Source organism: Acromyrmex echinatior, chromosome 2, assembly GCF_024713525.1.
Source record: "Acromyrmex echinatior isolate Ae372 chromosome 2, ASM2471352v2, whole genome shotgun sequence".
Taxonomy (NCBI): Eukaryota; Metazoa; Arthropoda; class Insecta; order Hymenoptera; family Formicidae; genus Acromyrmex; species Acromyrmex echinatior.
Window position 1 is genome coordinate 23,430,798 of NC_141853.1, and position 14,169 is coordinate 23,444,966.

The 14,169-nt window shown below is 34.2% G+C and overlaps 2 protein-coding genes and 2 pseudogenes across 3 annotated transcripts; 1 reads left to right on the plus strand and 3 right to left on the minus strand.

Annotated features, from left to right (window-relative positions):
- Positions 1-793: 793 nt before the first annotated feature.
- LOC105154603 (neurexin-4 pseudogene) lies at positions 794-2,439 on the minus strand (annotated as a pseudogene).
- LOC147910659 (neurexin-4 pseudogene) lies at positions 2,361-6,213 on the minus strand (annotated as a pseudogene).
- Positions 6,065-9,909, plus strand: LOC105154178 (lethal (2) k01209). Of its 2 annotated transcripts, XM_011069546.2 has the most exons (10): positions 6,065-6,482; positions 6,593-6,717; positions 7,515-7,685; positions 7,808-7,914; positions 8,070-8,240; positions 8,319-8,390; positions 8,469-8,720; positions 8,796-9,005; positions 9,234-9,419; positions 9,498-9,909. In XM_011069546.2, the coding sequence occupies exons 1-10, from the start codon at positions 6,427-6,429 to the stop codon at positions 9,807-9,809; spliced, it is 1,662 nt and encodes a 553-aa protein (XP_011067848.1). In that variant the 5' UTR covers positions 6,065-6,426; the 3' UTR covers positions 9,810-9,909. The 2 variants fall into 2 exon arrangements, with proteins under 2 accessions (XP_011067848.1, XP_087272938.1); XM_087416812.1 differs by lacking the exons at positions 6,065-6,482; positions 6,593-6,717 and adding an exon at positions 7,283-7,360.
- Positions 9,910-9,945: 36 nt separating this feature from the next.
- Positions 9,946-13,980, minus strand: LOC105154195 (Uncharacterized protein). Its single transcript, XM_011069557.2, has 12 exons — positions 13,563-13,980; positions 13,147-13,224; positions 12,846-12,940; positions 12,675-12,752; positions 12,457-12,603; positions 12,054-12,129; positions 11,779-11,966; positions 11,510-11,654; positions 11,115-11,330; positions 10,748-10,866; positions 10,496-10,628; positions 9,946-10,359 (listed from the first exon to the last, which is right to left on the minus strand). The coding sequence occupies exons 1-12, from the start codon at positions 13,860-13,862 to the stop codon at positions 10,039-10,041; spliced, it is 1,896 nt and encodes a 631-aa protein (XP_011067859.1). The 5' UTR covers positions 13,863-13,980; the 3' UTR covers positions 9,946-10,038.
- Between the last annotated feature and the right edge of the window lie 189 nt (positions 13,981-14,169).

The window sequence follows — 14,169 nt, forward strand, 5'->3', positions numbered from 1 at the left end:
TGAACGTAAGCGAAAATACGTAATGCAAAAATTAAAATTATTCATTTGCTATCGTAATTGTACTTTAAAAAATTAAATAATGTGTATATAAATATATATATATATAAATAAATATGTGTGTGTATGTGTGTGTGTGTGTGTGTGTGTGTGTGTGTGTGTGTGTGTGTATTCATATATTGGCAGTTACATTATGCAGAGTTCTTTGAGAAATGTATTAAGAAACAATATGAAATAATTCAATAGTTTGATGGATATTATATAGTGAAATAAGATCCGAAAAAGCTAGTCAAAACTCACATTTATTCTACGAAGTATAAATAATTGCGATTTCTGAGTACTTTCTTAAATTTTTATAGCATAGTCCAAAGCTGTTACTTAAAAATTATTAGAGAAAATGACGAAATTTTTTTAGTTTTAAAATTCTTTAGGTCTCTTTGTATGACAATGTTGTCAAACTTTACAGGAAGACAACATCATATAAAAAAGTCTTTAAATAGAATTAATAATTAGACTTAAATAATAAAAAATTAAAGTATTTAATAAAACTATTATATGGGTTTTAAAATAGAATTAAAAAATTTGTTTTTCTGATTTCTAACCATTTTTTTGGATTTTACTTTTGTATTTTCTGGCATATAAAATTATGATATACATATATGAAAAGATCATGGTTGAATGGAGCAAAAGAGATTCTTATCAAAAATGTATATGTAATTTTAGATTAAGTTAAGGTGTATTTGTTATTTCTCTCTAACGCATACACATCTAATATGATGCATTTCAATGTAGTTTCTTAGATAAACCACTCTTTCTTTTTTTGTACTTGACGACCAGTCTATGTCAGAATTTACGACCGCTGAATCCGGATCCAGAACAATTTCAGCACGCTTGTCTTCTTGCAGCAAGTATTCATCTTTATGCCTAGACATATATCTATAAGAATCGCCATGATCACAAGTGCAATCAAAATAACCGCTAATACGCTTTCCAGAATAATTGTATCAGTCTCGTTATATACCGCTCTTACTTTTTCCTCATTTACCTGAGATGATGATCGCGTTTCTTTAATACGTTAGCAGGTCCGTTCTCTTAAAAGAATAGCTTTAGCGATATATATCATCGAATTCAATCCTCGATATGCATCCCGCGAATCCCTCTGACATAGACTCGTTTCTATGCCGATGTACATGTACTGAATATTGTTGAATTGCGTGTCTGCAGAATGCTTTATGTTAAATTCAAACTCCTTTATCTCATAATTATCGATCTGCAATATCAAAATAGCGCCAGATTTTTTCCTGCCGATCCTAACATTGTGATACTGTCCCAAACGAAATGCTTCTTCGGAAATATGACTTCTTCAAAATCGAAGTCAAATACTACGCGTAAAAATCCGTTTGAAACCATTATAGTCATGTATTTTTCATCAGAAATATTGGAGAATAGATCTAATAGAAATCCTTTCAGATTCCTTGCCGTAAAGCTAACGCGTATTTTTTCAGAGATAGTGGAACGCCGGCTACTCGCGAAATCGTATTTTATCATTGAATTAGGTTTCATGTATACGCCAATTTCGTTTGCACAAATTGGTCCCTTAAATGTGATCCATCGGCAATCGTACCAGTATCCATTATATACTTCATGGCACATGCCATTGTTAAAGCAAGGATTACTTTCACATCTACCAACTTTCCGTAACGCCGTACAATCTTCGTCGATCATTTCAAGTCTTGCAATTGAGAAGTAGTGCTCTTATGCAACCGGTGTATCCGTCCTACTACGAAGTCTGATGTAAGTCTGATGCAACGATGGACGCACTGGACCCGGAGGTTCTCGCACTTCATTCTTCATTGCTCCATCGATGACGATTCGGGCTTTCTTTCTTCTGACATGAAGAATGCTATTTATCGTCACCCAAATTGTAAGATGTTTATATGCTAATGGTAAGCGGCCCTCCACCGATCACATACTGGAAATATATTTGGTTTCCATTGTGTATGGAAACTTTGATATAATTGGTGGATCCTTTGCTATAAATAATTACAGCCTGGATAGTGATTTTAAACTCGAAATAAATATCGCCGCTATCGTCCAATATCAAAGGTCGGCAAGTTGATAGCATCTCTTATGCGGAACTACATTCTTGAATAAATCATCGCCTTCGCAAATAAGCGGGCCTAATGTATGACCTTCTTTTTCATCAGGGTACCAGTATCATCAAAACATAATTGTTTAACAGGAAGATGTTCCTTCTTTCTAATCTCCTCACTATCTATAAACCATCCATTCAGATCGCAGTTGCACCACTTGGTTATATCTGTACATTTTCCTTCTATACCGCACTCACATTTTCGCGACCCGGACAATCCCGGACAATGCGCCACCCTAATAATCCATCTTCTGATTATTCCGACTGACCCACCATGAATTCGGTTTAAAATAATCATCTGGAGGAATTCATATTCTTATATGCCTGGCATAATAAAGGATTTAACGAGATATGACAAACGGCATCGGTGTACCCAGTATTAGAACAATCACAGAAGAATTCATTAGAATTTTGACGGCAAACACCGAAATGTTTGCAAGGATTTGGATTCTAGGACAGCGATCTACCATCTAGTCATCAACAACAACTTCAAAAACAACTTCTTGCAACAGTCCTTCCAGTCGGTCGGCAATTTATAATTTCCATCGATACTTATCATTCTCATACAGCCAACAAAGTCATGATTGCTCTCCGATCCGATCGTACCACAAATAAAATAATATGATCCAGTTATCATATCCAAGAGATGCTCTGTTTTCATCGAGCGTCTGTTGACATTTAAAATAAGCGAATTTTTGGCAATCGTCAAGATTACTTGATGCCATTTCTCGTCGTTGAACTTCTCGTGAAAATTGTCCAAGTGCGTGATCGGATTGTTAGGATTTATATATCGACTTTCAGTTTACCTTCTTCCAAATATAACTTGACGAAGCCCGGACTCTTAAACTTATGATAAAGAATTATGCCTTTCTCTTCGTATAATCAAAACGCGAGAGAAACGTTCATAAATGATATGCTCTCATAGCCTCTCAATAAGATACAAAAGTTAAAAACGTGACAGATATTATCGAAGGTTCCGGATAAGTGTAAAGCTGTGTGTTAATCTTGTAATATCGTAAATTCTCATGATTTTCGTTTCCTTCAGCTCGCAAATTATATTCATCGAGTTTAGATAAAAATTCTCTATGCAACCGGTAAAATTTTGGACTACCACCAAGCCATCCTGTTTGTTAGGCACACCGCCAATGTAAAACTCTCGATTTAAATCCACAGTCAATGAAATACTCCTTCTACCTTTAATCAAAACTCTGTCAATAAAAAAACTAAATATCTTTCCGATTACGTGAGATCACAACGTCGTGTCACGTGTTATCGTCCAAAACACTGACAGATAGATTTATCATAATACTGGATTCAAGATTAACTTGTTGTTATGCAATTGCAAGGCTATATAATAATCACTCTGCGTACCACGAGAATACATTAATACGCCATCAGTATTATTTGTTTTAAATCGAAAACGATATAGAATGTCTGTCGGTCTCGATAGGCTCTCTAAGTAAATCCAATCGTATCAGAGAGGATCCATTAAAGGAAGCGATATCAGATACATAATCGCATCCGTAAAGTTCGACTCTCAGCGATATCCTGTCTCGTGTTGGATTTATTCTATAATTAAATTGTTCAATTATCGATACGTTAAATTTGTTAAGTCTCTTTATACTGTCTCTGTCTATGTTACCTTTAAACATCTCATTTACATCATCCTGGTCATTTACATCATTCATAAGTAATCCAAGCTTGATCAAGCTAAACCATCTGAATATTGAATAATACACGCATTCATTAATATGCGCTCGCCCTCGCGTAGAAATGCTGCGTATCTCATATCTGTCTCCCAGCTCCATAGTAAGATATTGATTATAACTGCTAAGTTTTGGTAACCACGCGGAATCTCCATGTAGCCTAGCATACCTTGTACGATCTTCTCTTGGGCAAGGAAGTTGTCGCTATTATATCGAAAAGAGGAAAGATGCATTCGTCGTCATTGTAGTACTTTCCTATTTCTTGCTTTTCATTATTTTTTACATCTTATTTTCTTGCTTCTTATCCGGTTTTATGTTTTATGTCGCCCGAGATAAAAATTAACGAACTTCGAAAGAAACAAGAAATACGTAGCAAGAAATATAATTATCTATAAAACGGTTGTAAAGGAGAAAAAAGCAAAAGGTAAAAAGCAAGAAACAGAAAACAAAGAACACAGAATTTGTAGAATAGGCTTAAGTCATAAAGAAAATTAGCACGAATAAATAAGAAAAAAATATTTTTTCTTGTTAAGTTAAATTATTAATGCATACAATACCGAAAATAATATTTTATTTTTTTAGTATTAAAATATTTTAAATATTTTTCAAAAGATATGAGGAATTAATATGAATCCAGTAATACGTACCACAAGATTTTAAGCTTGTCCCTATTAATGTGCCCTGTATGGAGCTGAGAACGTTGTGTTATGAACGTACATTGAAATAAATATAATTGAAATAATGATTTATGTAATATTAACTTAAATTTATTACCTATTTTAGTAATTATATGTTAAAATGAGTCAAGTGAATAAGCACACAAATTGGGAGCACATTAACAGGGACCATTGCCGTTTGGAGGACTCACTAATAGAGACAAAAACGTTTTTTATTTTGGTTAAAAACATTATAAAATATTAACATTTTTTAGATTAAAGAAATATTATAAGAAAAAGAAATAGTTGAAAAACCGGTATTGATTGCAAGCAGATAAAATTAAAGCTACAATATTTAATAATTCAGTAATAAGTAAGTCGGTTAAAAGGCACATTAATAGGAACAGTTAGACTAATTCTACAATGTGCTCTTTGTTTCCTGTTTCTTGCTGTTTGTCTCTTGCCTTTTTACTCAATAAGACAAGAGACAAACTGCAAGAAACAGAAAACAAAAAGCACATTGTAGAATTAGCCTTACTCTACAAACATAAAATAAACAAAGAAACATGCCACGGCCATTTGACGTTTTATTACGTAATATTACAAATAGGATAAAAGAAACAGAGGAAAATTTTATAAAAAAGAATGAAAAGGCGCAGTTCCTTATATTTCTATCAATTATAATGTTATTTTAATTTTAATTTAAGTTACTATTTTAATTTTGATTTAATTTACTTTTTATTTTTTCTCGAGTTCTAGAAATTAGAAAAAATAAAGAAATAAAGAGATCAAAATTGATCTCTCTGGAAGAAATGAATATAAATGAACCAATGTCTTGCAGTAACTAATTGGAGTCTTTAAAAGAAAAACAAGAGATTCAGGGAAAACGACAATAGTTTTTAGTATTTCTATAATATTTCATGTATTTTTTAAGTTTACGAAAAAAAATCTTTTTTTAGGACACAAATTTGAATCTAACCAGCAACAATAGCTTAACATTTCTAAATATAAAAATAGGTGATATTATATAAAAATGTCTAATTATGGAATTGATTTTATAGCGCTGAACAGGCATGTCGAGCATGAATCAGACATGTGCTTCAATATGCTCTATCACTGAAAACATATGTATGCGCACGATTTTTTGGAACAATACCGTGCACGTGGCCGGTGTCTACAAAAATATCCACGCACGCACAAATTTTAGCAACGCGCTCCTCAGTTCTCTCAGTCGCGTATACATTTTATTTTGACAACAAATGATTGTCGTTATATCTCCGTCATGATAAACGAAATTATGAAATCTGGACATGTATATAGGAAACTTTACTTTAAATCGTTTAAATAATATGCAGTAGTTAAAATTAAATTATTTTAAGATAAAAATGTGCTAATAATCCTGAAATAATTTTAATAATGATAATAAAAGATGTAAAAATATATGATTTCTAATAAGGCGAGAGAGCCCTGTGCTACTTCTAGGCACGATACTGTCGAAGAAAAATCACGTTGCTGTTGGTACGCATGCGCACGAAAAAAACGTCGAGAATACTCGAGCTTGATCGAACGAAGGGTCGGAATGGTGGGGTCTTTCTCACGGTTGCTCACGGTTTGGGAACACTGACCGCGCGACTCTGCAACTTTGCGTCAGCTCGCGCGCGACACGACGGTACCAGTGTGATGTGATATTGCTGTGCGCCATCGCGTCGCATTGTACGTATGTTTGGCGCGCAGCGTGAAATTTATGTACGACGCAGCAGACTAAGCCACTGTTCACATCAAACCTGTGTGCCGGGACCAATAAAAAGAAAGAAGTAGACTGGGTCGACAGGTGATCGTCTGTAACCATCTGCATCTGCAGACTGCAACGTGCACGTGGTGACGACGAGCCCGAGGTCAGCCGTGTCGACGGAACATGGCAGCTAAAATGCAGCCCCCATTCGAGCCACCGAGCTCGGCGAGTTCTGAGAGGTATGTGTGAGGAGTTTCCTCTTTTTTTTTTAAATTTATTTCATAGCACATTTCCACTCATCAACGTCCATTGAAAATCAACGAAATTTCTATTGCTGATATTTTGCTAGCGACGACGGCGACGCGTGTTTGGACGATCGCGAGATATTCCTCGCCGATGAGTTATGCGAGGATGTTGAGCATTACAGGCATTCTGACGTAGGCACGCCACAATCCCCGAGACCACCGTCCACAGGTAAATTTATTTGTTATCGGCTTTCTTGTAAGATTTCAGTCTGATATGCCTGATCTCGAAGAGCAACTTTCTTCTAACATCTACCTAAAACTCATTCTAATCTAACGTGTGGTAGTGATTTACTTTTTTTATTAACAAGAACCTGTTAGTAGAACCTGTTTGTAGCATTAGTAAGATAGAATTATGTTAATACATCTAATGACGTACATAAATTTCTTACGTACGTATACAAGTACGTAATATGTATTTATATATGTTTGTGATAACAGAACGATATTTATGTGTGATAACTTACATCTGTTATTAATTGATAATGAATCATCTTTAATATATAGATTGTCTCAGGAATATATATAAATATTTTATGAATGAAATAATCGTAATAAGATAAAATATGAATAAAATATGAATAAAATATGCTTACATTATAAATAATACGTATAGATAATAGGATAAGTAATATATGTAAATAATGTTAGTGTACATATGTCATATTTATTAAGTATCCCACATATGTATAGTATATATAGACGCATTGTTTACAGAATCAATGCTTCAATGTACCTGTAAAAGAAGATTCAAACAATTCATCGTCTTTTCTTAATGAGCTCCTAGAAGACATTTAATATGAAATATATAGAAGGTTTTCTTCTTACTTTTAATCCTATTCCTATTCCTTTGATTAATTAAATCCTTTATTACAAATAAAATTATATAAGGGATTATGTAGCCAAAAAATAAATATCAATTATTATGTGGAGATATAAAGATAAGATATTTATTATATAATTAAACAGGTTCACAAAAGTCACCACGATCACGAAGGCAGCGCACTACTAGCATGTCACAATCAAGTAAGAAGACATCTGCAGAATCCATTCTCAGGAGCAAAACGCGAACTATTTATACAGCTGGTAGGCCTCCTTGGTACAATTCAGCTGGTCAACAAGTAGAACCTTTTGTAATTGGTTAGTGACATTTACTGTTAATTTAATTACAATGATTTTTAATTTATAACTTGATGGGTGATTTAAATTTTTTATATGAAATAAATGTAAATTTTGATTACTGATGAATATATTTGCGATAGGTATTTGTGGAGGCAGCGCTTCTGGAAAAACGACAGTGGCAACTAAAATCATAGAATCTCTAGATGTACCATGGGTGACCCTTCTTAGTATGGATTCTTTTTATAAAGTGCGTTAAATATTATAATAATATTATTTATTAAAAATATCTTGTACAAATTTGTCATTAGCATGATGGAAAACAATTCAATAATACTGTAGACACTACTGAATATTTATCTTATATTTTTATTTATGTCTTTATCTTATATATTTATCATATAGGTATTAAATGAGAAGCAGCACGAAATGGCTGCACACAACGAGTACAATTTTGATCATCCTGACGCATTCGATTTTGAACTTCTCAAGACTACGTTGCAGCGTTTAAAGGAAGGACGCATGGTAGAAGTTCCTATTTATAATTTTGTAACACATCGTAGAGAAAGTAGAACGGTAAGTTGATTGTGGTTTTTACTTAATATACAAGAAATCATCGCAATTTATACAATTTTTTTCTTTTTTATTCGAAAGAAAACCATGTATGGTGCTAACGTCATTATCTTCGAGGGAATACTTACTTTTTACAATGTCGACGTCTTGAAGGTAAATCGGTAAAAAAATAAATTAATTTAAAGATTGGGAAAATATATCGAAAGAGAATAAATAGATAAACGTTTCAAGCTGTGCGATATGAAAGTTTTCGTCGATACTGATGCGGACGTCAGACTGGCCAGACGTTTACGAAGGGATATTTCGCAAAGAGGCAGAGATCTGGAGGGTGTATTAAAGCAGTATAGTAAACATGTGCAGCCGGCTTTTTATTATTACATAGCACCTCTTATGGTCCATGCTGATATTATTGTGCCGCGCGGAGGAGAAAACGAAGTGGCAATAGAGCTAATTGTACAGCATGTTCATACTCAACTTCAATTGGTAAATTGCTAGTTTTTATTTTACATTTTAACATAAAATTATTATCAATGCTAACGATCTCTGTGCGACTTTCAGAGAGGTTTTAAATTGAGGGAAAAACTGGCGCACTCATACATCGGTCAACCATTGCCTTCATCTTTGTACTTACTTCCAGACACGCCGCAGATAAAAGGTCTTCATACGTTTATACGAAACAAGGAGACCTATAGAGATGAATTTATTTTTTACTCTAAACGCTTGATTCGTCTAGTCATCGAATATGCATTGTCTTTGTTGCCTTTTGAGGTAAATATAAACATAAACATTATATAAATGTTATTCAATATGAATATTTGTTTTTTTATTCAATATGTATATTGGTTATTTTATTTTATCACAACTCTAAATAAAAGAGATTTTATTTTTAAAGAGGATTTTTTCCAGAATTTTTTCCAGAATTTTTAAATTAATTTTATTATAATTGCAAGCTCCTAATTTCTGACATATGTTATAATATACTATTTTTGTATGAAGGATGTAACTGTCGAAACACCGCAAGGAGTATTATATAGCGGCAAACGAGGTGCGACGGACAAAATATGCGGTGTATCGATATTACGCGCCGGTGAGACTATGGAGCAGGCTGTTCGAGATGTGTGCAAGGACATACGTATAGGAAAAATTCTCATCCAAACTAATCAACAAACTGGCGAGCCTGAAGTAAGCACTCGAACATTTTTCTTTCGCAAATCTATCCTTGATCGATGACCGATGATTCATTTAATTTCTTGTATCTAGTTGTATTATCTCCGATTACCAAAGGACATCAAAGATTATAGAGTAATATTGATGGATGCCACTGTTGCGACTGGTGCTGCTGCTATTATGGCGATCAGGGTACTTCTGGATCATGACGTTGCTGAGGAAAATGTACTGTTGGCGTCATTGTTGATGGCCGAATCTGGCGTACATTCGATTGCCTATGCCTTTCCGCGAGTGAAGATTGTCACTTCCGCGTTGGATCCCGAGATAAATGAGAAGTTTTATGTACTGCCCGGTATCGGTAATTTTGGCGATAGATATTTTGGCACTGAACCGTCTGATGATTAAGGTGATTTATAGATCTCTATTTAAAATTCTTATATTCGCTACGTTGTGTAAATTGTGATATAAATGCAAATATTAATAATCTATAATATCTTTAGCAAAATTAACATTTTTGTTTGTGCCTTGTCCTCATTATAATTTTATCTCATGCTTGTGATATTTAACTTGAAACTAGCTATCGTATTGCTATTTTATATGTGATGCTGGTTTTTCTTTAAATGTCAATTTATGTTCAAAGAGTCGTTGTGCCAACGCCTCTTCCAGTTTCCGCGTCGGTATCAGCGGCAGTGCCACGTAATTGTCTATACCCTCGTGAACTAGCTCGATGCGAGCGTCTCCATGAATCCAAATTGCCGCCAGTAGGGTTGCTTGGTTGACTCAAAAGATACGTTATTAAACGATCCAATGCGATCAAGTCTTCGCTTGTATTGCCAGAATTCAAGCCTTTGTGTGACTGTAGATTTCCATCTGTTATTTCTTCAGTGTTTTCACTGTCTTTTATGTTACCTCTACCCCCAGTTCCGCGAACAGGAAGACCAAGTCGAGGACTAATCTACAATATTTTTTAAAAATATTAAAAGAAGTAATTAAAAATGTAGTAATAATTTAGTTATTGTTATAATATAATATATAAATTATTATAAATATTATTACAACATATTTAAATTTATATGATATTCAGGTAATACCTCTTCCGGTCCATGCCCATAACTGAGTCTTTGTACTTTTCTGAAAGTTTCGTCATTTATCGCTTCTCTGACTGCTTCGTTTAGTGTACGTTCCAATGCTCGTTGTTTAGTTTTACTCAATCCATCGTAGAAACTATTCAAGTGAGAATATTAATAGAGGTCACATTTTTAGGGTCATATACAACATATAAATATTTTTACATTATCTATGATATCACATAGATAAAGTAAGCTAAAGTATAATCTTTTTACCTTGAATTCAAAGAACTGTTATCTCTAGAGATATTCTTATCGCGAACTAGCCGAATGTCATGTTCCCAGAATCGACGCAGTTCCGGTGTTGACGTATACGGTGCGGCCACTTCTTTAATCTGCGGTTACGAACGAATGATTACGACGAAAACAAAAATTACGTATAAAAGTGGATTATATATATTATTTAAAATCGATGCATTTGTCGTATCGCGATGTAATTTGCTTAACTCGATGGCAAAGTCGTAATTAACGACGTCAGTATATGTTGTGTCGGTGATGTAATAATACGAGATGCAAATTACAGCCGCAATTTGCGATTGTTCTCGACCATTAACGAGCTATGTAGCGTGCTAACTTTAATTACCTTCAAGACTATTATCGCCGTAATAAAGATGCACATTACATTGATAAACGTTAGACACGCGCTGATAATACCGTTGCAGAAGAATTCTACGGGCAAGTAATCGCTGTAGATATACGTATAGGAGCTATTAAAGTTTGTGTAAGATTCGCCTTTAATATGGGGCATTTTTATTGGTCGATATATGAGCCATATGCATCCCAGAGCCCAAAATAAGCCCTGCGAAAAATAAAAATGAATTTTTAGTTTGATCAATATAACATTAAAAATATTACATTATTACATTAATCATTGACAGTTACCCAACAATGGAAGAAAGAGAAACATCTTTAACATATGTCTAATTATTATTGTATAGACTTTATTTTTATATGATATATGTACTATTGTTTTCTTACGCAATTGACGACTGGCGGTAGTAACGAAGCTGATATGGCGACACCAATTAACGGGCCATTACTACCTTGCAGCAAAGCGACCGCGACACCTGTGCCAGATGGAAGAGCCCAAAGAACACCCATCCAAAGCGATCTATAGTTGCCTCTATGGAAAGAAATTGTCATTTTAGATAAAATTTCTAACTATATATTTGAAATGTATATAATTGAAAGCCATAAGCAATCTATTGCGTTATTGACATTGTCTGATCACTCCTAGTGATATCCACCTGCCCTTCATTTCATCGGTTGGCCAGTCGCCATATCCCCAAGGCATTTCAGTTGTACCGAGGAGAAGGCCGAATATGAAGCCAAATAGTATCGATACGAAGATACCGAGCATCAAGCTTTTCAGACCGACCAGTTGCAGCTTTCTATCGGCTATGATCGTCCCGAAAGTCAGAGACATCACAGGTCCCTTTGATCAATGAGACGATGATCAAAAGTGTTAAGTGACGTGTAAACAATGTTTAACGACTAACAAAGTTGCATTAAAAGGTTTTACCATGAGAGGAGAAACTAACATAGCTGCAACGACATTAGTTGCACTGTTCTCGATGAGACCAAGTGCAGCGAGACAGCTGTAAGATCGTAGTTTTCACATAACTGATTATTATTAATACAATTTAAATATTGTGACAATGTAAGATTAAGTTTATATTTAATATTCTACAATGCCTTCTTTGCATACAATATCCTGGTAGCATTAATAATGATAACATATAAATTGTCAAATAAATAATAAGAATTTTTTGATAATATTAGAAGATTACTCTCTTATGGTCGTCGAATGAACTTACCGGAAATCTGCCTTAATTATTTATTTAGATATATGTATATATATATATATATATATATATATATATATATATATATAAAGATAATAAGAGTAGTTTGTGGTTTCTTACTCCGCAGTTAATACAAGGCACATGTAATCGAAGGTAAGATCACCACCACTGCGGACGCCATCGACGACCTGTTTCACCGTCAATTTCGATCTAATAGATCCTACGAAATCGTCCCAAGCGTTTTTACGGTCCTCCGATTCTTTCCGTCTGAATAGCAAGAAATGCATGAACATATTTTTACATTTACATTAATTTCAGCAAAAATCAATTTAAGAAACCTGCGAGCAACGTCGTCCTTGATAGCCAACGATTTTGTACCGTTGACACCGCTGTACGTACATTGCGTCGGGATTACGCTAAAAATAAAAAAAAATCAATGACCAAAGTCATGACTTCGAACGTACTGGAACTTGTGTTCGTGCGATTTCTTTAGTTCAGCGTAAAATCACCTGACTATCGAGTTCATTTTAACACCAATACCCAACTCGGTGAGGCAATGTATACAATTTTCGCAGGGTTCACCGGCGGGTACTGGAAATATCACCTTCCACCAGAAAGCTTTGTTTGCATTCATCATTTGAAAATATATGTATATATGTTACGAGAAATACGATTAATTCGAGCATCATACATAATGGTTGGTCAATATGCATAATGTCTTATTTTGACCGAGCATTATGCATAATGTTCGAATAAATTAATTTCTCGCATATACATATAGATGGAATGTATCCACAACTTTGGCCGTACCTCATAATACATGTCTTCCTTGTCCTTGCACCATACAACATGTTCTACTCTTAGCTTTTTAAGGAGTTCTTCCAGCACCTGTAAAAGCATAAGTTAAGAGTGAATATAATTAATAAAACTTAGTATTGAATATAATTAAATTGATGAACTATTTGCAAAGAAAATTCTCATTCTTTGAAAGCGAGTTAATAAACTTTTAAAATATAAAGTTATCTTAAAGTTAAGATAGAAGAGTTAAAGTCAAAGAAACGTGAAACCTATAATTACAATTACAGATATACATCTACTTAATAAGTACAATTCATTTTTTCATATAATTTTAATAGTTAATATTATCTTTCATAACTTCATATTACAGTCTATGTTTTATTTTCTTGTAATGTCTGTATCTTGTAATGTTTTTTACTATACTTTACCGTTTCCATCGACACGAAGACCGGTGATTTCGACCGTGTGGGATATCCGCGAGGATATTTTCTGCCTTCAATACCAACATCAATGCCGACATCGTCGTCTTCGTTATCACCATCATCATCGAGCGTGAGTAATTGCGCGCGGCTTTTTGTTTCCTTTAGACGAAGGTCTACCTTCGGCCCTACGATTTTATTTTTGCTCTTTTCGATCTTCTTCGAGCGTTTTACTGGCACACCGAATACAAGTTGATGCTCGTAACTCAAAGTGGGGATACAGACCAGAAATACAACACCCCCAGGCATGTTTATTCCGTAATCGACTTTATTGCACGAAAATCACTTACTCGATCTGCCTCGTGTGATCACCAAGACTGTTCTGTTTCGATTTCGTAGAGCGATCGTCAGAAGATCGAAGATGCAATTCATTCATCAACTAACGATAATTACTTTATTGCCTGGTTCATAATTGTTCTGTGTAGTAAAGACGACTTAAGATGTTATTTTCAGATGATCGTGACATTAGAAATATTCGAAGTCTATGGAAATATTCTTGCTTGGAAATAATTTGAGAAACCTTCGAGGAAGCATATAATTACAGAAATATTTATAA

What these genes read in the sequence shown, in the direction of transcription:
- LOC105154195 (XM_011069557.2), bottom strand. Translation starts at nt 13,862, where the DNA reads ATGCCTGGGGGTGTTGTATTTCTGGTCTGTATCCCCACTTTGAGTTAC. An exon ending in AAAATGAACTCGATAGTCAG is followed by an intron (nt 12,753 to 12,845) that starts GTGATTTTACGC and finishes TTTTATTTTTAG; the next exon opens with CGTAATCCCGACGCAATGTA. An exon ending in TGCCTTGTATTAACTGCGGA is followed by an intron (nt 12,130 to 12,456) that starts GTAAGAAACCAC and finishes ACGATCTTACAG; the next exon opens with CTGTCTCGCTGCACTTGGTC.
- LOC105154178 (XM_011069546.2), top strand. Translation starts at nt 6,427, where the DNA reads ATGGCAGCTAAAATGCAGCCCCCATTCGAGCCACCGAGCTCGGCGAGT. An exon ending in AGCTCGGCGAGTTCTGAGAG is followed by an intron (nt 6,483 to 6,592) that starts GTATGTGTGAGG and finishes ATATTTTGCTAG; the next exon opens with CGACGACGGCGACGCGTGTT. An exon ending in AGTAGAACCTTTTGTAATTG is followed by an intron (nt 7,686 to 7,807) that starts GTTAGTGACATT and finishes TATTTGCGATAG; the next exon opens with GTATTTGTGGAGGCAGCGCT.